The 23355-nt window shown below is 51.3% G+C and overlaps 1 protein-coding gene across 4 annotated transcripts in view; it reads right to left on the bottom strand.

Annotated features, from left to right (window-relative positions):
* Positions 1-23355, bottom strand: part of Ssbp3 (single stranded DNA binding protein 3) — a 152853-nt gene that overhangs the window by 7018 nt on the left and 122480 nt on the right. The window contains exons 6-14 of one of the 4 annotated variants that reach the window (XM_074080039.1): positions 16308-16388; positions 15360-15419; positions 11492-11558; positions 11338-11414; positions 4969-5057; positions 4282-4330; positions 3644-3679; positions 3149-3203; positions 1835-1905 (exon numbers count right to left, since the gene is read on the bottom strand). In XM_074080039.1, coding sequence (XP_073936140.1) covers positions 1835-1905; positions 3149-3203; positions 3644-3679; positions 4282-4330; positions 4969-5057; positions 11338-11414; positions 11492-11558; positions 15360-15419; positions 16308-16388 — 585 coding nt within the window. The remainder of the gene's footprint in view (positions 1-1834; positions 1906-3148; positions 3204-3643; positions 3680-4281; positions 4331-4968; positions 5058-11337; positions 11415-11491; positions 11559-15359; positions 15420-16307; positions 16389-23355) is intronic. The other 3 variants (XM_074080040.1, XM_074080041.1, XM_074080042.1) reach the window with 3 other exon arrangements.

Here is a 23355-nt window from a genome sequence, read left to right as displayed (position 1 = left end):
CTCACTGCCAGAATGTGAGGCATCACTTGACCGGCCATGGTGCTGGTAAGGTCAGACAGAAGCAGCTCTACTAGAGAGTGGGGAGGGGCACTGACACCATCTACTTTCAACCCCTCTCCCTCCTGTTCCACCACAGGACTTTTAGTTGCAACCTCTGAAACAATAAAGGGAACCTTCTTGGTTCATGGCATACCAGGCTACAAGATGACAAAGGTGCTCAAGCCACATCAAGCCCAGGCTCATGTGGGGACTGCCACTTGTGACTGAGGATCAGTCTCTTTGGTGGCTTTTGATTCAGAAGGGTGTGTCCATGTCATCCCACACTTGGGAGGTGTAGTCTCCACAGTACTTTCATATCCCCTCTGCCACACCTGCTCCCAAGGTCCCATCTGCATGCTGTGCAGCATGTCCTCTTCTGCCCTAACCCAGCTGTGTGTGTCCTTCCACCTGTCACTAAAATAACATGGTTATTTAGCAGTCTGTTTTGGTGATGTCTGGGTCATGCTGGTGCCGGCCCTGTCATCATTCTCATTTTTATGATGTCAACTCTCAGGAACAATACTAGCAATGTGCTAGGAACTGGTGCCTTTAGGACAGTGCAAGCCAAGTCACAACTGCAGTGTCCTTAGTCAGGAGAAACACAGTGACAGTGACTGTGGGAAGCAGAGGAGCTAAGCCATGTCCATCAGACTTAACAGTGTGCTCCAGCCTGTCTTTTGGTCTGTCTTCTGCATTCATCACCAAAACCAGGAGATGTTGAGCTCTGGGGTTTCTCATGATGCACAACTTTTAGCACTAAAACCACCACAACTGGTTGCCCTAGGGAGGAGGTCGTGTGAGGCTGGGCTGGTGGGACAGAGAAGGGTACGGAACAGAGGGCTTCCCACACTGGTCACATGGCTCCTGACCTTGGAGGGCTGCTAGGAAGATTAAATGTGTTCAGTGTCAGGGCTGAGGTGCAGCTCAGTGGCACATCATGTGCTTAGCATGTGCGAGATCCTAGGTTCATTCCCTAGCACCACACACAAACAAAAATGTGTACAGTATCCAGCATGGGGCAAACCATACACAGGGTTTAAACACATGGGGTGACTGGGGTATCACCTCAGGAACTGGGCCAACAAACCAAGAGAACATCTCCCAAAACCCTACCTCCCTCAACCAGGCTGAAGACAGCTTTGGGGCTCCAGTCCCCAAGTCCATGTTTTGACCTCCATTCATCTCCCTGCCTGCAGAGGGAGGCAATGGACCAGCATGCATGAGTGGTCTGTGGTGAGCCACACCAGCAGAGCTGGAGCTCCCAGCTGGGCAAGGGAGGCAGGCAGCAGTTGCATAAGTTGTGTTCAGTGGGCTCAAGGTAGGTGGGAATCCGAACAGGTAGGGTTTGAACTGCAACGTCTTTTAAAGTTTGGAACTTTAAGAGGAAGGAAGGAGGGAGAAACCACCAGGCACAGGGGTCACAGAGCTCAGGGCAGTCACAGGAGGTAGATGGGTTCCCAGATGAGTCACATACCCTGCTGCGGTCTCCACCCTTAGCTTCACAGCCCAGGAAATCGGTGCAAGAGGAAGGGAAGGCTTGCCAGAGGTGTCACAGCTAGTCAGCTGAGCAGTGCCCAGTGCCTTCACACTGACCAGAGCCATCCTACCCTGTTCTTGCCAGCTATAAAATGGGAACTGAGTTGCCCAAGAGTTAATCACTTTTCTGATGGTCTATGTTATTCATCTTTGGTAACAAATGGCTGAAATCAATTAGACTTGCTTTCTCCTCAGCTGATGAAGTTAATTATGATTTGTTATGGTATCTGGTATGTAAATGAGTAGAAAGCAGACTTACGTTGGACCGGCTGCCTCCAGGCGGCACGGGATTAATCATTGTGTAGATGTTGTCGCTGGAATTTGTTGAATCTGTGGAACAGTGGAAAGCCGCAAGTTGAGGTGATTAATTCATTTCTTAATTAAAACAAACTCGTGGCACTTGAACTCATTCTTTTGTATTTTATCACCTAAAATTTCCTCTAAGTACCACTATTTTCTGGCTAATTTGTATTTAATGAAGATTCACAAAGTTTTTAATCACAGAAAATTCAACTGTGAAAATCACTCAACCACGAAACAAAGAGTTTCAGGGCAGCAGTGCGGATATGGCACAGGGGGAGCACAAGTTCATTCTTGTCTCCCCACCTATGGGACAGCATGGGGGCAGCGAGAATGATCCCAGGCTGGCCCACAGCCCCACCCAGGGGCTTTCATCAAATCAGGGTAAGGGAAACACTGCAAATTACCCAGTGGCCATCCTGCCAAGCTGAGGGGGCAGGAGGCGGGCAGGGAATGGGGCTGGAGCACATTAACATACGGAGTGGGTTAATGTGACCCAGTGTGAATGTAGGTCATGCAGCTCATCAAAATGCAGCCGTGAAGGAGGGAGCCGAGTGGGAGCAGTGTATCATGGCCACTGGCAGCTCCACCCCTGCAGCTGAGCAGCTTCCCTGTATGGGGGTTGGCAGGGGCCTCTGTCTCCCTGCTTAGCCACAAGTCTCCTTAGGAAATCAGCTAACACATCTCTATCAGGAGCGGGCGCTGTATTTCTTGGGCAGAAATCCTAGCTACCTCTTTCTTATTATTTTGGGGGCAGCAGGGACTGTATGCCAGGCTAAGCTGGTAAAGACACACACTCACTCACTCTCTCTTTCTCTCTCTCTCTTCTTTTGATTAAAGAAAGAGGGAGAAGGATTTCCAACCCCCAGAGGACCAAAGCCTGGAGTTCTGGAAACTCAAACCCTTTTGAGTTTCAGGCCTCAGAATCCTGGTCCCAAGATGCCAGAGTCCCAAAGCCTGTTTTGGAGTCATCCAAGGCAGTGCCTATGCAAGACAGGGTTCTCCATTGTTGTTCCTTACAAGAGGGAGCAGAGGGCAACAGGACCCCTTGTTCCCAGACCTCTCTGCTCAGCATGGTTCTTCACAAAGCAGTGGCTAAGAATCAGAGAGGTGCGACCTGCCACACAGTAGGATGGGTGGTATCACAGGCTTACAGTCCCCTGTAAGACATCACAGTGCCTGGTTGCTGGAAGCTGCACTCTGCACCTGAGCCCTCAGGGACACCCCTCCCCACTGCAGGGCTCCCTTTTCCTTTCCCCTCAGGCCTTCTTACCTGCAGGACTAGGCATGATGGGTGTTCCTGGAGGGCCGCCACCACCAGGGGGTCCCTGAGATGAGATAAAAACTGTCATCAGTTGCACACAGTGATAACAGGAGTGGGGAGGCCACTGTGTTTCCTCCCAGTGCCTGGGACAGCCTGGAATATGTCTCCTGTTGAACCTCTAGTGCACTCTCAGAGCCGGAATGTGTAAGCCCAAGGGGAGTGACTTCCCTTTCTCTTAAGCTAAGAGGCATCTGTGGCAGGTGTGTGCATACATGTGCTTATATGCATGCCAAATGGTGAAAGCCGGCTGGACAGCCCCCCAGAAGGAGCCCCCTTCCAGGTTCAGGCTTGTACAAATGCCTGAACACTTGACAGCAAGCCCTAGAAGTTTGGAACCAGTGCTCAGCACCCACGTGTTTTGATACAGAATGAAACAGAACCCCAAGTTATCTCCTGACACGCAGTCACACGCACTAGACAGGCAATGCCCACGGCCACACTTACCACGTAGGTACCAGGTGATGAGGAGGAGTATGGGATCTGGAAACAAGATAAGGGGAGTCATGTGTTGGGAGTCACCTCCCCTAAGACAAGGCCCCTTTGCTTCCAAACCCACTTGGAGACACCCCCACTCTTCTGAAGAAAGGATTGGGGACCCAGTAAGCAAGCTCCCAATCAGTTTTCCTAGGATGTCGCTGATGTAAGCAAAGCCCCATTCTCACTGCCACACTAAAGTGGTCCCAGGAGGCTGGTCTCCTTTCCCTTCTTGAGAGAGAGGCTGGGGATGGGGAATCTAGGAAACCTCCTGTATGGGAGGAGGGGAGAATGCTCTGGTCCCCTCCACAGTCAATCTGCACCAAGCCCCTTACCACTCCAGCCCTGCTGAGAGGAGATGAGAAAAACTTCCTCTTTGAACTATGTGCCTGGAACCCATGCTTTCAGCCTAGCCTGGAAGCTTCTGCAGGGGGCTATGTGACCATAGCACAATGCTCCCAGGCCTCCTATCTGTGTTTTCCTCCTTAGAGTCATCAGGTGAAATCCTACTGCATTTCTTCCTCCCTGACCCCTCCACCTGAGGACAGAAGCCACCCTGCACCCAGAACCTCTTGGCTACCAATGACCCACTGGACCTGGATACTCACTGAGTTAGCACTGTTGGGATTGGGCCAGGGTCTGCCAGCTCCCGGGCCCCTGAGAGAGGGAGAGATGGAGATAATGAAAATGGTGTGATACTCTAAAGGGTGGAACCAGCAGGGCAGAACGAGCAGACTGACATCAGTAACAGGAAGCCCTTCAGACTGTCCTAGGCGCTCAGGGGTCACTTGGCTCTAAGGTAGTAATGGGTAGTTCCATGGGTGGAAATCTATGAACCCCTTTAAAGTATATGTAAAATTAGTACATTACATGGCATTTATAAAATCACACATTAAAGTTCCTCTGCATATACATTTTCTCAGGAAGGTAGTCCACAGATTCTCCCAAAAGGTTAAAAAGCACTGAGGCACTAGACAACAGTGGCTATTTGCATAGGGATTTAAATCTGGACTCAGCCAGTGAAAGCTGTGCGAGCCTGAGCAAGTCACTTTCCCTCTGGGCCTCAAGGACCTCATCCTAAGTGGGGAATTGTAACAGCTGCCTAAGGAGTGAGCATGAAGATGAGGTGAGCTACTCCCTGTGTGCCGGCGCACACAGCACACTTAAGGCTGAGCTCTCAACCCCAGGTCATCAACACTCTTATCATACTATGAGGAAACAGGTCCAGAGAGGCAGCAGGAACGAGAGTGGGGAAGCCAGGGCTCTGAGCCGCTGGCGGGGCCTTTTCGCCTTACATGTTAATCCCGGGCATGGCGGGGCCGAGGGAGTTGGGTGGTGGTCTCATGCCGCTGCCGTAATTCTGCAACGATAACCAAGGGTCAGTCTATGAGAAGGAGAAGGGGAACCGGAGAGAGAAGGAGGGAGGGAAGACAAACACAACATAAACGAGAGGGTTAGTCTGTGAAGAGGACCTGATGAGAAAAAATTATACATTCTTTCAGAAAAGGTGGGGCAGGGTGGGGGACCAAGTGACAGAGACCACAATGACAAGCCAGCACAGAGGGACAGTCACAACGGTCAATGCATTTTCAGGGGCATCAAAATTTTCTCAAAAACATGCGTCTGTCAAGCAAGCCACTAGCTGGCACCTTCCCCATAGGCCTCAGGCAGGTGAAGGGATGAACACATCCACAGCACTGACTGGCGACAAGAAAGCCTCTGAAGGAGATGAGCAGGGGGCTCATGCCGCAGTGCCTCCATGAGCCTTCCCCACCCACCCTTGGGCTACTGCTCCATTCTACCTACTCCCAGGATGCCTAGAGTCTTCATTCCCATCATGGCCACACAACCACTGCCACCCCTCTTGCTGAATTCCAGTGTGCCTTCTCCAGGCAAGTACAGCGTCTTAGTGCCTCCCACCCTGGCCGGCACAGAAGTGATCACTAAAGGAGTGAACGCAGGGGGAGTGAACTGTGGCCGGCGCCCCACTGCAGCCTGAGCTGTGCCCCTGCAGGGGCATCTGGACACAGCGGGCAAAGGAGGGGCAGGCACAAGCTCCCGTTAGTGAGAATGTAAGACACTTTATTCAGTCTGTTTTCTCCTTATAACCCAAGGCTGGTCAATTCCCATTTTACAGAAGTGGAGACTGAAGGTCTGAGGAGAAAGCTTTGCCTTACATCACAGTCAGCAAATGTCAGAGTTTGTTTCAACCTGGCCCTGCATTCTTAGCACAGCTTTGGTGGGAAGGGGGCTGAGCAGGAGGGCAGAGCTTGGAGTGGCTGAACTCTGAGGCAACATCAGGCTAATGATGAGGGATGACGTTCTGGAAACTGCCTCTCAAATCTCACTGCCGGAGAGGCCCCGGCTCTTGTTTGGTCTAGAAGAATGCCCAGATGGGATGCAATGATGGCAGGAGCAACACCAGGCTGGCTAGAAGGAACAAGATCTAGAGGCAGGGAGGGCAAGCAACAGCCAAATTCAAAGCCTCGCTCTCCTGTGCTTGCTCAAGGTGGGCCTTGGAGCCAGGCCCACTTTACAGACGCCTCAGGTAGTGAGCAGAGCCTGAGACTTGAGGTCAGCACTTAGGAGAGTTGGTCTCAGCTTGGCCACTTGCTGGTGCCTTTGGCAAACTATACAAACAAGGACAATTCTTACCCTGTGCCACGTGATTTATGTGCACACCTATATTTAAAAGTCATGGCAACACCCCTGCTACCACACTGAAGCATAGCAATGGCCTAGCTGTAAAGCTATGCATAGCTATGCTGGGATGAGGCCCCAGAGCCTGGGTCTGATGGTGCTGCCTTATCTGTAAGATAGGGACCAAGAGCCTTACAGAGCCCCATGTGGATGGTGCAGGGCTGATTCTGAAGTATTCAGGGGGCTACAGGTGTGGCTCAAGTGGTACAGAACCTGCCTAGCAAGAGTGAAACCGAGTTCAAACTCCAGAACTGCCAAAAAAAAAGAGCAAGTGCTCCATGAGCCAAGGAGGTGCATGCTGATTAAGAACAGCAGCAGCAGACTCACCGTGGCCCTTACTGCTGCTGTGGCAAGGCATCCCAGAGCACTAGGCTCAGGCCCTTTCTAGTCTCCCACACTACCCCTTCGTAAACCCAGCCCGACCCACACAGGAAGCTCACCACGGGCAGCCCACTGCACGCTGTACAGCTGGCCCATGTGAAAGGTCTTCCAAGTAGGGTGAGACCTCCTCCAGGGGCTGTGGAAGCAAGCTGCCCCTCTCCTGGCCAGGGGAAAGGCCCACACCTCAGGGCGAGGGGCCCCCAGGACACTGCTAAAGCAGAGTGGGGTGAGAGAAGAGGTCAAGCAGGTGCTCACTTTCAAGCAGGTGCTCACTTTAGAGAAACAGCAAGATATGGTGGTGTGAGGCTCCTGGCTGGGAGCTCCAGCCAGGGACATCCTGCTGCCCCCAACCCTACAACCTATCCAGCCTGCAGGAACCTCTCACAGGGTCAACAAGGCAGCTCCCCACACAGGGCTGCCCCAAGTTCCCCACCTACAGATGCAGATCTTTCCACTTTTCAGATGACAACTTGGAGCCCCAGAGACCTGCCCAAGTCATCTGAAGTCAGAGTAAACGGCAGGATGAAATCAGGACCCCCTACCCTTTTGGCCTTAGCCCTGTGCCTTGCTGGGTCCATGGTGACACAGGAAGGCACTGGGCAGGGTTAGGGCCTGCAGATGAGGGCTGCTGCTGCTGCCTCTGTGGCCTCCTCAGGGTTCTCAGTGTTTCCTATGGCCTGTCCAGTGCTGCCTTTACCTTAAAACAGGAAGAGTCATCAGTCATTAGGCTCACCTGTCAAGATGACCTGAGGCAGTCCAAGCAGTTTTCTGCTTCTCTCTAATTGTGGGGACCTGGCCATCTCACACTGGGAGGTTCCTCAGGGCTCCACTCTGTCCTCACCCATCCACAGGTGCTCTGTGCCAGGATTAATGACTCACCCACCTCTTTCTGTGGCCTCTGCTCAGACACTAAGCTTGGACTGGCCCTGGGTTGGCAGGGCCCCAGGAGATAATGGTTTCTCCAAGTGGCACAAGGTGGTTCCTGAGACTCATGGATTGTCCTTCATAGGAACTTTTTCAAACACCGCAAAACCAGGATGGTGATTTGAATCCAGTCCCAGCCCCAACAGAAGAACCACTGAGGCAGTGGGGGAGAATCAGCTTCCACAGGGTGTGTAATAGGGTCTTACCACCATACCTGAGGGTGGCCAGCAGCCCTGGAGTTTTAGCCTTATCTCAGAGAATTCACTTTCCAAACACTTGGACCAAGGTCACTGCTGATGCTGACGGTCACCACTCTTGGAGAGAGACCTGGACCAAGTTCTAGTGTTGCCTTCTTTTTCCCTGATCATCTCCCAACCCCAGAGGGAAACCCATCTGATGTCCTGGGAACAAAGGGCAGGGTAATGCCTGGACTGCTGGCTCCTTTGGGATGTTTGGGCTGAAACATGACACAGCTTACAAGCTTGGATGTCACTCTACTTGATTTTGAAACCTATAAAGAAGCCTCACGATAATACTGCACGTTTTTGTTCAGAAACCTCTGGAGGAGTCACTGGCTAAACACACACTGGTAGTGTCCACCTTTACGTCTGGTTGCAGCACAGCACTGTGTATGCAGTGGTGTTTACTATAGGCTCCTTGAGGGACTGGATGCCCTTTCTAACGGAGGCATAAGGCAGAACACAGGTCTAGCAGGAAGGGGACAGAATCCACAAGACAACGTGTGGGTGTTCACAGTCATGGTCATCTCACTCCTTTCCTACTACTAGCCTCATGAGGTTGTCACCTGGTCTCCTATTTTGCAAACGAGAGACAAGAGGCTCAGCTTGGCTGCACTGCCGTCAGAACCAAACTCTGTTTCCCAGTACCAAGTTCCGACCTCGCTTCTCTTCTGTCCACTGGGAGAGCCCAGGCAGCAGCCCTCTACAGACAGAAACTGGGTGTTGTTGGCTAATGCCTGTTATCCTAGCCACTTGGGAGACTGAGATTGGAAGGTTCAAGGACAGCCTGGAGAAACAGTTTGAGAGATCTCATCTCAAAACAACCAGAGCAAAATGGACTGGAGGCATGGCTCAAGCTCGAGTGCTTGCTTTACAAGTGCAAAGCCCTGAGCTCAAACCCCAGTACCACCACCAAAAAAAAAAAAAAAAAAAAAGGAAAGCAGACAAAGAAAGAAAGGGGAAATGGAGAGGGTCTGCCCTCTTCCATTCCCAGCTTTGGGGTCCAAAGCTTTGTTTCTGCTGTGCCCCAAGATGCCCACTCCCCAGCTCTCCCCAGACCCTGCCCAGGTCCAGAACTACACCAATGTCAGGCCTTCCTGCCCCCAGTGATGGGCTGGTACAGACAATCTGGGGCTGTTTGAGGAAAGTTTTGGAATTTAATACTGTACCCCACCCAGAGAGGTATAGGAGATACAGGCAAAGTACTTTAGGGTTTCCATGTTGATAAAGTACAGTAAGAGGCAGAAGGAATGTTTTCAGATCCCCTGAGGTTGGTAGGGATGCATCAGTGGGTACTTTCCTCCCTCTGGGAATGCCCCACACTTTCATATGTTAAGTGAGGCCAGAAAAACCTCCTGGGCCCAGGAGACCTTTTCAGCAAGACCTTGGCCTCCAGGACTCTTGCCTCTTTGTAATGTGCTAAAAGCAGTGTCTTGGACTGACCCAATGAGACACCCCTACGCCAGGAGGAAATCCTTAATTTCCTGAACATTCTGGTCTCAGGCATGCTGATAACATTCATTGCTGGCTTCTAGAACCTCAATTTTATTATAGCTCTACAAATGACCCCCTCACCTCCACCCCGGGCTGGGGATGCCTTAGGCATGCTAGGCAAGCACTTTTAACACTGAGCCGTATGTGCAGGCTCTCAATCTTACTATAGGCTTGAGAAAGTACTAATGACTCTGTGTGGGGGGTGGGGGTGGGGGGGAGGAGAAGAACCTAATAGCAATCACCAAACCCAAACAACTACAGTCCTGAACATTGGTTTCAAGTCCTCAAAGTTGGAAAGCACCAACTGGGGGCTACCAGGGTGCAGGGCACCACATCAAGAACTTGACCTTCTTCCTTTCAACAACACCCTGTGGGCAAGTGCTATGCTTGCTCTATCTCACAGATGCAGCTGCTGAAGCTGAGTGTCTCAGAAGGCAGGGGCAGGGGACAGGGGTGGGGGCCTCAGATCCTGCCCTCCCACATCATGCTGAAGGTCCAAGCCCCCTGCCGACTTCTTTCCAACAGCAGCTGCCATGCAGCTCAGGCCAAGGGAACTGAGAGCCACTTCTAATTCCAGACAGGGATGCTTTGCTTTCAGATCCTGCACTCTGTCATCTCCCACGGACAGCCAGGCAGGAAGGGGCCTGGGAGGAGCTGGTAAGAACATGAACTTTGGGGGATTGGGAGAATAAAACAGCACTGGAGCAGCAATCACTGTGGCTTGTTTCCTTTTAGGTTTATGGGGCCAGAAGACAAGGACCTCCCTAAAACCTTTCACACCACCAAGAAAGCAGTGGACTTGTTTGTTGTAGGGATCCTCTGATGGAGCAGAGGCTCCTGTGTCTGTGAGGCAGACTCCTCCCTACAAAAGGGAGCACAAGTGTACATGAATGCTGCCATTCCACCTCAGGGAAGCCAGAAACCTGTGGAGAGGGCCCAGAGAATCTCCATCATCTTCAGGCAAGGCAGGGAGAGACAGGCAAGACTTCCAAGCAGGGTAGAAAAGAAGGGAAGGAATACTCTAGACCAGAAGCCTCCCACTCTCACTATGTGAAACCGCTCTCCTGACTCGACTTGTAGTTTCCTTTAGAAAGTCAGGTTCTAGAGAGTTCCCGGTGAAGGCAAAACGTAGCAAACTCCGCTACATTCAAATACTCAGAGGAGGGGCAACTGTGAGAAAATCAAGAGCAGGAATTTCCATCAGATCCTTGTGCAGAGGTTTGGGTTGTCTTACTGAAACTGTACATGGGGTACTTGAAACAATCTCTTCCAAAGGTCTCTAAGCTGCCCTTTTTGGTCAAAAGAATCTGGGCAGAAGTCTGGTGTATGAAGCTGGCTGAGGTCTTGGGGTAAAGGTGGGTGCTGGATTCCCTGGTAACTAGCCGCCCCTCACCCAGAGAGCATGGATATAGACCCACCCCTCATTTGACAGGTGGAAAACTGAAGCCTACTGGGTTTCCAGACAGATCAAGGTGATTCATCCAAGGACAGATGATGGTGAGTGGCAGGCAGAACTAGGACTGTTTGTTACCCACTTACCCTGTCTCTGGGTCACAACACTCTGTGACCCTTGAGCCAGCTCAGGTCTGCCCCAGAAGTGGCTTTGAATTCTTGGAGCCTCCCACCATGGCTCACGGCATCAGACCCTTTGCCTTTCAAGTTTTTCAAGCTACATGCCAGGACACCCACCCCTGAAGGATCTGGCAACTAATCAGTTCCCTGGATGTACACCCCCCACCACCAGGTTCCCTGGGGTGCCTCAGCCTTGTCTGCTCACTGCAGATGGGAGGGGAGCTGGGGATCTGGACGGTGCTTTCACCCTAGGGAGTCAGAGACTTGAAAGACTGACAGACCATGGAAAGAGGAGAGGAGGCAGGTGCACACAGATGGTGGGGGAGATGGATGGACAGACAGATGACTTGTTACCTGTGGGCCAGGCCCCATGGGCCCCATGCCTCGGGGAGGGTTCATTCTCTGCATCGATCCTCCCATGTTGGGATGGCCTGTGTGAGAGAGGAGATCAGGAGTAGAGCTAGGAGGAGCCCTCCAAATGCCAGGCCATCCAGCCCGCCCTCTCTACCTTGTTGTCGTGTGGGATCCATGGAATTGGGCAGCAATGGCTGTGTCCCGGGAACTCCTCCCGGAGGCTGAAAGAGACGGAAGACTCAAACTGAGCAGCTGCTCCTGGACCTGGTGGGTGGAGGGAGGTGCACCTGCCTGCCCCATCCAGTGCCCCTCTGGCTGTCAGAGGCTATTTCAAGGCCTCCCCAAGACCACAGCTGCTGCCTGCTGGCTAGAGATGAGCACCCCCTCCCCCCGCACTCCAGCATAGGGCAGTCAGCTCCTGCAGGTGTGAGTTAAAACTGTAGCCAAGGGATGGGGCAGGGGAAGGGGAAAGAGTGGTAGAGAAGAACCATCACCCTGCCTGGTTGCCCAGACCTGAGGACTGCAGAACCAAAACAAGGCGACAGCATTCACCAGGTCATGCTCTGGTTGATCTGGGCAAAACCCACTTGAACTCAGGCAATGCAGTTTAAGCCCAACCCCATCTTCCTTTTGCCTTCCAGAGACATTAACTCATTTTATTTCCACCTCCAAATCAGGGCGACTGAGTGACTCACTGCTAGAAAACCCTATCATCATGGAAAGCCTTCCAAAGGGGAGCAAGGTAAGGAGGCCTTTGAGACTCAGGTGTCCAAGAGTCTTTAGTCAGAAGCCTTCCAGCTTCCCATCTGTTCCCAACCAGGGGTGCCAAGGTAGTCACTAGCAGGGGAGGAGGACTGAAGGACATCTCAATCTTTATGACTGCAGCAGCAGCAGCTGTTGTGTAACTGCTGTCAAGGTGGGATGGGGGCCTCAGGCTCCTGGGAGAACACTTGGCATGTGCTGTGAAAGCCTGTTGAAAGTGATTTACTTGGGACTAAAGTCACTTCAGTGTATCTTCAAAAAAAAGAGAAGCTAGCAAAGTGTGCTTCTAGGATCCCATCCCTTAGGACCAGCACAAACTCTTGCTTTCAGGAGGAAAAGCCGTTGGTGACAGCTGGCTGTGGCTGTCCCCAGCTGCAGGCACCAGAGCTTGTGGATGTAGACCCATGACAGGGAAGCTCTTCTGCCTTAGGTCAGCAGTGAGCTCCAAGCAGGGTCAAACAAGCCCACTTACTGACCTTTACGACTTCCTTTGCTTCAAAGCAGAAGGCTGTGGCTGAGGAGGGAAGCTTGCAAAGGAACACCAGCCCTCTAGCAAAGCTCACAAAGTGGCTTTGGCACCTGCTGTTTCTGCTGCCTGGGGGAGCTTAGGCTCTGTCTTTACACACTGGGCTTTACCTGTCCTGGCCTCCTGGTTCCTCCCCTCAAGTTCCTAAGCTCTCTCCATCATTTGGTTGTTCTGTAGCTGGCCCCTGGGGCCAGGTGTTTTATGGAGCCTGATTATAGGACTCCCAGAGGACCCAGAAGGCTGCCTCTGAGGTGGTCTGAATTGGGGAAGCCCAGGAGATTGAGGTGGAGGGGGACTTTGTGGGACCTGAGTTATCCAAGATGGAGCAGTGTGGGGCTGGCAGTCACTCCCTCTCCAGGCAGCTCTTGCTGACCCCCAGATCTTACAGACAGCTCTTCCTTGGCTTCTAAACCTGCTTGGTGCCAGTACTCTAGGAGCAGAGGGGCCTGGGAGTTGTGGCCCTAATTGGGGTGATTCTGAGACAGGGACAGAACAGTCTGGTACCTTCTTTATCAGGGAAAGAAGGGGTGCAAGGACCAAGGAGAACAGGTCTCACACTGAGAAATGCTGAAGCCCTCAAACCTAAGAAGAAACAATGGCTGGTGGATGGGGCTGTCATCTTGCTCTTCACACCCCTTGAGAACCTCTAGGGGAAAGAGATGCTCTGGGGCTGTCACATGGGCTACTGGAAATGGGCCAGCTCTCCTATAGCCGTGGAGGCACAGGAAGCATCTGTCCAGGAAATGGGCAAATGCCAGCTGCCCTGCATCTCACACCTGCCTTGCCAAACACAACAGCTGGGCCAGGTGGGAGCTCTGCAAGATGTGTATAGGTGGGTATCTGACAGCCCCGAATTCCAGCCCCTGCTTTCCTGAACCCAGCTGAGCCCCACTGGTCACCACACACCCAACCACTCTTGCTGAAAGACTGCAGCACTCTACATATAGCCCTAAAGCTCCAGCCATGGAGGCAGGTGGGAGGCTGGTCTTGCAAAGCTTTAAGACAAAGACAAGGACATTGGCTTTCCCAGAAGGCATGTGTAATGGGCGCATGAGCCTAAGCACATCCTCCCTTGCCTCTGTTTCTTCCACCTATCGCAAGACAGGGTTGAGCTAACTCAGGTGGCCCCAACGGAGACCTTTTCCATGAGCCCTCCAGGGACAAGTCCCTCCATAAAGGACAAAAATTTCTGGAGTCCACAGGAAAATGGAAAAATCCTTTTCCTTATAAGTTGTGGCTGATGGATTTATTCTTCAAGTGCTATCTCAGATACCTACTTTGCTGTCCACACTTACTTGCTGAATACTGAATAGGAACACATTTGTGAGCTCTTTGTGCTCCTCAATCACTGGAGAAAGGGCTACATTTACTGCCAGGAAGTACCGAATCTCTCCCTAGGGTGGTAGCCAGTTTGGGACAAGGACAACCTCCAAGTGGGCAAGAGGGAAAGTGCCTTCTGGGGCCTTACATGCACTGGCAAAAGAGCCTACTCGGTAAGGGTGAAAACCAAGGTGGGACAGGGACGTTCAACAAGGAATGCTCAGCAAATGGGCAGGGACTGCCCTGTGAGTCACCACGAGACCTGAAAGTCATGCTTCCACTCTGATCTGCTGCTGCCTCGTTGGTGACAGAGCTAGGATGCTCTTCTTGCTCAAAACCTGGGTCTCTAACTCCTCTTGTCCAAATGTGTCCCCTTCATGTTCAGAGAAAACAGGAAACAGAACTTGGGGACAGAAAATATAAGGGTGGAATTCTGACAGGCAATTTCCCATTAAAACCAAAGGCCCCTCCCTGCCTGTGAGCATCTTTCCACAGTCCCTTAATCATCTTACTCAGGGACTTTCTTGCAGAGCCTCAGGAGCTGAGAAAGAATCCCACTTAGGTAACACCAATCTAGTTGGCGACTAAACTCCCAACTCCCAAGGGCAACAAGGGCTGGGTGTGCTGGCACTGCTGTCAGATTTTTTGCAAGGCTTTTGCCTGAAAGAATTCCTATTTAAAAGGAATCTCCTTGATGTTTAAGGCTGCTCTTGTCTGTCTGTCTGTCCTCAGAAGAGGTGTGTATTCATCAGTACCAATCCAGCCCCCTCCCACCAGATGGGTCAAACCACCTAAAACTGCTAACCCTTCATGGGCGAGAAGAAGGCATGCAACCCCAGGTTGAAAAGCTCTCTTCATAAGCGGACCACTTTTCTAATTACGTAAACAAACCCTTCCTTGTTGTAAGCTGGGTCTAGGAAGCAGGCAGACTACTGAAAAACTCATGGACACCCTGCTCTGCTGTAGCCAGGCTCCTGATCTAGGCATTCCTATGGACCACTGCTCCCCTAAGAGCAGGATTAGATTTACCAGTCTTGGCAATTCTCAAACACTTCCAGTAAAAAACGCACAATGTCAGTTAATTTTCAAGGAGGAAGACCTTCCAAGAAAGGGCTCGAAGGGAGGGGCAGGGGCTTCACCATCACCTCTTTAAGAGTCAAGTCCCTGAAAGCCCATTCAGGCTGTTGCTGATGCTGTCCTCTCAATCCCAAAATAGGTTGCCTGAGGTCCCTCATGACAGGCAGGTCAAACACTGAACCATGAGCTCAGAGAAGACCTTGCTGGTAAACTACCCCCACCTTAAAAGCTGTCCCTCTATCCCCCAATCCTGCCCCACAATTTTGATTTGAGCCAGAGTTTGCCTAGGGCCAAAGCGTCTGAGTGAGGGGAGAGAGAACATGAAAAGGTACAGTACCTGGTTTCCCATTCTGATCGGGGGCCTGGGGCCGCCTGCGTATCGCGGTGACATAAAAGGCTGCAATTACAGGGAATCAGTTCAATGACAGCCTGTGCTACTGTACAGCAACAAACACTCCACCAAGTCCAGTTTGTTATGACTAGTGATCTTTTAAGCTTCTTTTCTCCCAATGGCCTCTCTCCTCCAGGTAAAACTTCCCAGGGGCAGAGGGAACAACAGACCCCCAACACCCATGTGTCTCCCAGTGCCACAATGGTTTGCAGAGTTACTTTGGATGGAGGGGCGGTGGCTGGGATTTGCACAGGATGCAGAAGAACAGGTAACTCAACGCAGGGCGAAGGAGGACACCTGTGCTCTCAGTGAGGGTAAATAAAAGCACAAGGAAAAGGACCTGTTCATCATGTTTCAGGGTTTGCAGACAGAGTAGACACGTGCACACGTGCGCACGCACACACACACACGTGCACACACAGAGAAACCACCAACAGAGAGGAGTGGGAGGGGAGCAAGGATTTAAAGGGAAAGCACAAAGGAGAAGAGGACAGAGGGCTCCCTAACTTAGTGCAGGGGAATGGGCGAGAAAGCTTTCTCAGCAGCGAGAGTGCACAACGAAAAGGCTAGGGATGCAGCCTCAGTTACAAATGAATGGCTAACCAAACTCAAAAACCAAACCAAAAGTGAGAGAGGAAAAAACAAAAACGCAAAGGCCGCTGACAAGGTCACAGAAGCATTTTTTCTTTTCTCTTATTTTCATATCCAAGTTGGGTGTGATATCCAAGGGATGACTATCTTTTGAAAAAAAAAAATTTTTTTTAAATTAAACTTGTCAATAAGGACCGGAAGGCAATGGCTGGAGCACACTTTGATCTTTCTTTCTCCTCTGTGGGCTCTCCTTCCTCCTGCCCCGGGCCCCGGCCAGCGCTGGGCAAGCCACAGTGCGTTTACCTGACTGTGGGGTCCCATCATGCTGCTGGGGGTGTGAGGTGGAGGCTGTGCGTGCGGCGAGGGCTGTGACCCCGGAGGACCCTGTGAGGCCAGACAGTAGAGGCAGGTTACAGATCACAGCACACGGAGAAGCGCAGAAGCTTAAAAGAACAAAAATTAAACCAAAACGCAGGGTGGCGGCAGGCGTGCGGGTGGTGGGCTCTGGCTGGCAGGAGGTGGAGCAGCTGCTTAGGTCCTGGTTCAATGGTGTACAACGGCGGGCGGGGAGGAGGGAGGCTGGTCAGTACATTCACAGGGGATTCGGAAGAACGAAAAATAAAACGAAGCACCTTCATCAAAGCACACAGGAGTATGGTCTGGACACAGCCTACCATCTGAACAGAGTTTGCCATGTTAAATACGTTGGTTGAGACAAACTAGAGAGGGCAGTGATGCAAAGACAGGGCACCCGAAGCCACCCAGGCCCAAATGCAAAACCTGTAAGTGCCACTCTCAGGAGACGTGAGAAGAATCAGGTAAGGTCCCTGACCCCGAGGAGCTCATAGTTTCAGGGACAGAAATAAACTGGGTAACTCAAGGTAGAATTCATCAAGGGTTGGTGACAGGCAGGGCCAGTGGGTCTATTGGGGGTGAGGAGAAGGGACACTGACAGATGAGAAGATGAGAGGCAGAGGAGCAGGAACAGGGTAGTGCTAGTCTAAGCCATAGGTGAATGCAAGGAAGAGACAGCTGCTGAGTATCACTTGGTACAGACAGGACCAGGCTCTGCAGCTCACAAATTCACCTACATTGCAAACTAGCCCTGTAAGGTGGGAGGTCTCTTGTTCCGATTTTTGCCAATGAGAAAACTGAGTTACAAAGGATGAAGGGACTTAGCCATGGTCACACAGCTGATAGGTGACAGGGTCAAGATGAACAAAAAGTACAATGGTCCCAAGAGCAGAGCAGGGTCAAGCAAAGGCTGGGATGGGAGGGCAGGCATGGAGACCCCTAGACTGCTGGGTGGGTAGGTAGGTGGAAGGGCTGGGCTTTCCACACCTCAATAGCGAGTAATCTCTAGTACCAATCTGACCTGAAGCTCTGGGCTATGCGGACCTGTACTCCCACAGAACAGATGGAACGAATTTACCTAAACCACGGGGTTGGCCAAATTGAGGGTTGCAACCCATTAGTGGGTGGTGAAATCAATTTAGTAGGTTGCAACCACTATTTTTCAAAAAACCTGAAACATTAAAAAAAAAAAGAAGGGCTGCGAATGGTGGCACATGTCTATACCCAGGTATAGGAGGATAGAGGTCTAAGGCTGGCCCAGGCAAAAATGCAAGACCCTACGCAAAAAATTAAGGCAATAAAAAGGGAGTGGTGGAGCAGGACTCAAGTGGTAAAGCATCTGCGTAGCAAATCAAATATGAGGGAGTTCAAAGCAGTAACAGCACATGTATGTGGGGGGCAGACTGTGTGTGTGGGGGCGGGCAGAGTGTGTGTGTGTGTAGAATGGGACACAATGTCAAAGGTATTTTCTACTGTGGGTCACAGTCAAAGAGGGTCATGAGCCTGCCTTAGAAGCACATCTGGCCCACCAGGCCACTGGGAGCTGGACTCATGCTAGGGACAGGAGCCACGCCCCAGTGCTTTCTTCTCCACTCTGACTGCACTCAGCCTTGGAAGTCATTTTTGGGAAAAATTCCAAACATTCATGGGGGACAGGTGTGGTTAAATTGTGATGAGAGAACAAGCTATATATACTGGTAGGGCTCTGCTCACAGGGAGACAGCCCCAAGCTGGGGAGGAGTGGAGGGCTGGGCTTGGGGACAGAGAGGTGTGCAGAGCAAGAGGCAGAGGGCTGTATGGGAACCTGAGGGCACGGCTGGGGACAGGCCTGGTAGCTTCTTGGCTAAGCCAGGGGCTGCTCACTTCCGGAAAGCTCCGAGGAGCAGATGTTCCCCTACCTGCCATGCTACTAATTTCAACAAGTGTGTGTCTTTCTAGCGGCTGCCAGCAACGGCATGGTTTGTTACCATGAGCAATTTTCTTAATTAACAGACATTAATTAGCCATTTAGCAATTTTGCAAGCATTTGTTTAGCGGCTTTCCTAAACATGAATACCACTGTGATAATGGCACTGATTAGAGGGTCCCCTAATTAACAGTACAGGGAAGGAAAATTGAAATCACATAAATTAAAAAGGGAGGGGAAGTTAATGAAGGCGGGACATATTTGCACCTGCAAGTCTTTTGTACCATGAAACTTGGGTATAACATAAACAAAACAAGATAATTTGAAGCCAACCCCCCAAAAAAAGAAACATAAAAAGAATGGAGGAGGAGGGTTCAAGGGCAAGGTCCAGTTACCAAGAAGGGGCAAAAGGCTTTCTGTTGGTCTCCCAGTTCTTGGCAACAAGGGAACGCCTCCTCCCTCGTAGTCCTTGTCTCCCTCTGGTCACGCTAATGCTTTGGTGGAGGAGCAGCATGGCTCTGGGTAAGCCCCTCACACCTGTGCATCCCTCTAGGCAAGGGAGGCACCAGGAGCTGCCTCGCTCACCAGACACAGGAAACCTAAGTGAAGCAGTACCCAGGAGCAGCTGAGCTCACCAAAAGGTCTCAAGCAATGGGCCCCACACTATCCCAAGAAACCCCTTGGATTCAGAGGCAGGGCTGGTGCCGCTTCACCTCCACACCTCCCTCAGAAGCTCCCCTGCAGAGGTGGGGACCAGCTCTGGAACAAGCGGAGGTGGCAAGTTTGCTCACAGCACTTCAAGACAAACCTTTGGGGTAAGGCCCTGCCAACCTGCCTCATAGGGACAGGGAGGAAGCAGGCCGCTGAACCTGGGGAGTGAGCTGGATTCAGAACACTGAGGCCTGGAATCCTGGTTAGAGAAAGTGGACTTCACAGTCTCTGTAATTCCTCCTCCACATGAGTAAAATGCTACACAGGTTTCTCCCTCTCTCACACACACACACGACCTTGTTAGAGGCTTCTGACCTTAGCACAAAGTCTGAACAGATGAGACAGGTAGAGGCCATGGTGGGCCTCTCTATTATACCACCGGTCAGTTTCCTGTACAGGGCAACACTTCCATGGGCCTTCTTGGGAGTCTTGCTTGGCCATGACAAGTCTCTGAGCCCAGCTCCCTCACAGCCCCTGGAGGCTTTCTGTCACAGGCGACGTGCAATATTGAGCAGGTCTCACTATTTGCTTAGGGAAAATCACATCTGCCCAGCAGTCATCTGTTTGTGGGTGGCTCTGACAGACTTGTCATCTCTTCCCTGATTTCCTCCATTTACAGAGAAAGAGAGACCCAGAACAGAGGTGAGATTTGTGCAAGGCCACAGAGAATCAGCTGAGCCATGCTTCCTAACTCCAGCCAAGGCTTTCTCCATGACACCATGTCCCCATGAATGTCTACTTTAGATAAAGAAACAGCATTAAAATCCTGGCACTACAACTTGACTCCACTTCTGTCCTCTCATTGGCGAATGGGGACAATTACGGTAACAACAACGGAGAGCACGGCCTTTGCCTGCACCAGCTCACTTAATCCCAGGCTCCATGCAGTAAGGACCACCAATCACTCCATTTAATAGCTAAGGCACTGGACTCAGAAAGGCTTGTTAAGCTTGCACAATTAGTAACTGTAGAGTCAGGCTTCAAAGTCTGACTCTGGAGGCTGGGAGGGGTCTAGGGTAGCCTACCATTCTGAAAACCTGAGAGCAGCACCTCCATGCCCTTATCTGAACATGGAGGTCCCCTGCACCTGGCCATTCCCTTGCTGGGTCACAAAAGTGCAGACTGGGTCCTAGAGAGCTCCTGGGCTAGTGTGGAGGAGGAGGAGGAACCAGTGACAAACAAGCTTGAGTGCTGGCACAACCAGAAGGTGATGCAGAGCTCCTTCTCATTTCCCAGGTAGGTAAACTAAGGCCTGAGTTGGGCTGGGAACTAGAGTCCTCCAAATGGTCAGAACTCTTTATACGGTACCATACTGTCTCTACAGGGTGACAGTAGGGGGACCTGAGCTCTGGGGTGTGGGGGAGACACACCCCAATGCACAGTAATTCCTGTTTCTGAATCTTGTAGAAGGAGGCAGGTAGTGTACCCACTTCCTACAGTCTTCACATCACCTCAGAGCCTGTTAAGAGCCCTGTCATTCTGTGTCAGCGGGCCCCAGACCTCTGACTGCAGGCACTTCTTTTTCATTCCTTCTTCTGTCTTTTCAGCATTGAGTAGTGTTATATCCAGCAATTTCTGAAAGCCACTGAGGCAGGGCTCAGGGGGCTCTGCCATGTGTGTAATTGAGGCAAAGCAGGTGCTTAGCAGTCTCACAAAATCCTTGAACACTAATGGATTAGTGAAGAGGCCTTTACAGGTGTTGCCATGGGGGATCAACATTCCCACAGCAAGGCAGATCAGAGGTCTCTGCGGAAAAGCACTTTACAAGTGTCAGCAGGACCCTACTTCCTGCTCATGTTTGGGCCATGACCCTAAGGCATCCTAAGCTGTCCTTGAGATATGGGCTTTGGTATTATGGGAAAATGTTCACAGTACATGTGTGAGTCCAGCTCCCTAACAGCCTTAAGTCTCAGGCCTCCTAGAGGAAATGGGGCTACTGTACAGATATGCAGGGGTGTGGTCCAGCTGACAGAGTGTCTCCTCTCCTGTGCTTCCCCAGCCTCCAGATTCTGGAGACAGTTACTTGCCATCTACAGAGAAGGCAGGAGCTTGATTTGCTGGCTCTGGCCTGGCTCAGTCTGCCTCTGCTAAGAATGCACACAGCCTGCGGGGAGACACATACCATCCTGCAAGTCCCTTCTGCCTGCTCACAAGCACTCCCAAGGCTTGTCTTAAGCAGTCACCGCTGCTGGTCAACCCATGGGTAAATCCAGGGCAGGGTCTAGACCCACAAAGTGATGAGGCTTAGCCAGCAACGAGACCACATGGCTACATCAAGGGGCTGGCCCCAAGAAGCCCAGGACAGCACCTCCTCTAACACTTGTAGACACAAGGAGATAGGGAAAACAAGTTAGCACCAACAGGCTGACCAAGTTGGTGCTCTAAGCTAAAGACTCTTTGGGCCAGGTGCCGGTGGCTCACACATGTAATGCTAGCTACTCAGGAGGCAGAGATCAGGAGGATCATAGTTCAAAGCCAGTCCTGACAAATAGTGTACGAGACCCTATCTCGAAAAAACACATCTCTCTCTCTCTCTCTCTCTCACACACACACACACACACACACACACACAGGGTTGGTGGAGTGGCTCAAGGTGTAGGCCCTAAGTTCAAATACCAGTACTGGAAAAAAAAAAAAAAAAGACTCTTTGAGGGCAAGAGACAATAGTTCCTTATGATTAAAAATCAGATTAAAGAAAAGTAAAGCTATGCTGATTTTTTAAGAAAGATAAGCTATGTGCTAAGTGAAAATTACTGCTCCTTCCACAAATGATACTCCAAATCTTTAAGACCACTTGTACCTGTGTGGGAAGCACAAACTCATAGAGAAATAACTGAGACTTAGTCAAAGCCTTTCTGGGTTCAGAGGTGAACCTGGTAGGGAGCTGGCATGAGATCATGCTGTGGCCCCAAGCAAGAACACCAGACCCACAAACCAAAAGCAACAGGGTTGGAGTCCTGGCCTTGCAGTCCTGGACATTAGGGCAGCTCATGGGTGAAGTGGGTGAGAAGTCCAGGCTGTGTGCTCCTCCCAGGTCCTGAGAGCCAGGAGAGTGCTTTGTACACTGCACGGGTTGTCATTACCATCTAGGCCAAATCTGCCTTTTGTTCTTATTCAGGACCACTGGGAAAAGGGACTTGATGCTTTAGATTGCAGGGAGATAAAACACTCCACACATGTCTACCCCTCCCAACTCCTGTGGACACTAGTCACTGGTCTGTTGAGGCTGAAGAGTTAGTTTTATCTAGTAGCAGCAGGACATGGAGGGCTTGCAGTACTAGTGGCCCATGTAATCTGCCTGCTGGGCATGTCGCTTTAACTGAGTGAATATAAAATTACAGTGATTATACACATAGCAAAAGACACTTGAAAGACAATCCAATTTGCTCCTTGGGCGCAAATGTGGACAGAAAAAGCTATAAGCTCAGTCTGTGTATTTTTTTTTTAATGGTACTGGGGATGAAACCCAGAGCCTCATGCATTCTAGGCAAACACTCAACCACTGAGCTATATCCTCAGCCCCTATAAGCTCACTCTGGGAAGGGGGTAAAGGTACGTCCATGAGCTATGGACATCCCACATCCATCAGCAAAGCCTGCCTCACCCTTGGCCTCAGTGGAGTGGGAGGATGACCACTGACAGGGTAGAAGGAGAACAAGGCAATTTTACATGCAGTTCATTGGAGAAAAAGTCCTTTTGCTTCAACCTGCAGGAATGAATTCAGCATGGCTTGGGGACCTGTCTTCCTACCTTGCTTCAACTTGTCCCCTGAGAAAGAGATTTCTTTTTGTGTGTGTACTTCTCTGGAGAGCACAGGTGGGCAGAGCTGAGGCTGAGATCCCCAATTCCAAGAAAGAAGGGGTCTGAATGCCTCTGTGTAAGGTATGCCCAGCATAGGCCTGGCACTTGCACAGCTGGTCTTTAGGTGGCTATGCAGGGCATGATCCCCAGAGACTCACAGTCAACTGGGGCTCCCTGGCTGCCCAGTGCACACAACACGATGACCCTCTAAGGGCACAGGACCAGCAGGATGGATTTAGAGGTGTGGCAAGTAGTGGTAGGCCATCTTCCTGATGGTGGGGAACTCACCAGTTAAGAGTGAGAAGGAATGTACAATGTCTCCCCTCTTTGGTCATCTGTGAGCAAACGTCAGGGTCCTCAAGCCAGAGGCCTGTTCTATGAAAAGATCAGGAAAAGCTCACTGCCTTCCACCTGAGCCAAGGCCCAGCTACCTCCCTTCCTCCCTTCCCATCTCTCCAAGAAGGCAGGACAGCCCTGGACAGGCTCCCAAGTATGAATCTGACTTTCTGGATGGTCCTGCTAAGACAAGCACAGGGGGAGGGGAGCACTCAGTGAAAACTGAAAGTTCCTACACACACT

This window comes from Castor canadensis, chromosome 7 (genome assembly GCF_047511655.1).
Source record: "Castor canadensis chromosome 7, mCasCan1.hap1v2, whole genome shotgun sequence".
Classification (NCBI taxonomy): domain Eukaryota; kingdom Metazoa; phylum Chordata; class Mammalia; order Rodentia; family Castoridae; genus Castor; species Castor canadensis.
Note: the sequence above shows the minus strand (reverse complement) of the source record. Positions and strands in the feature narration are given on the sequence as shown.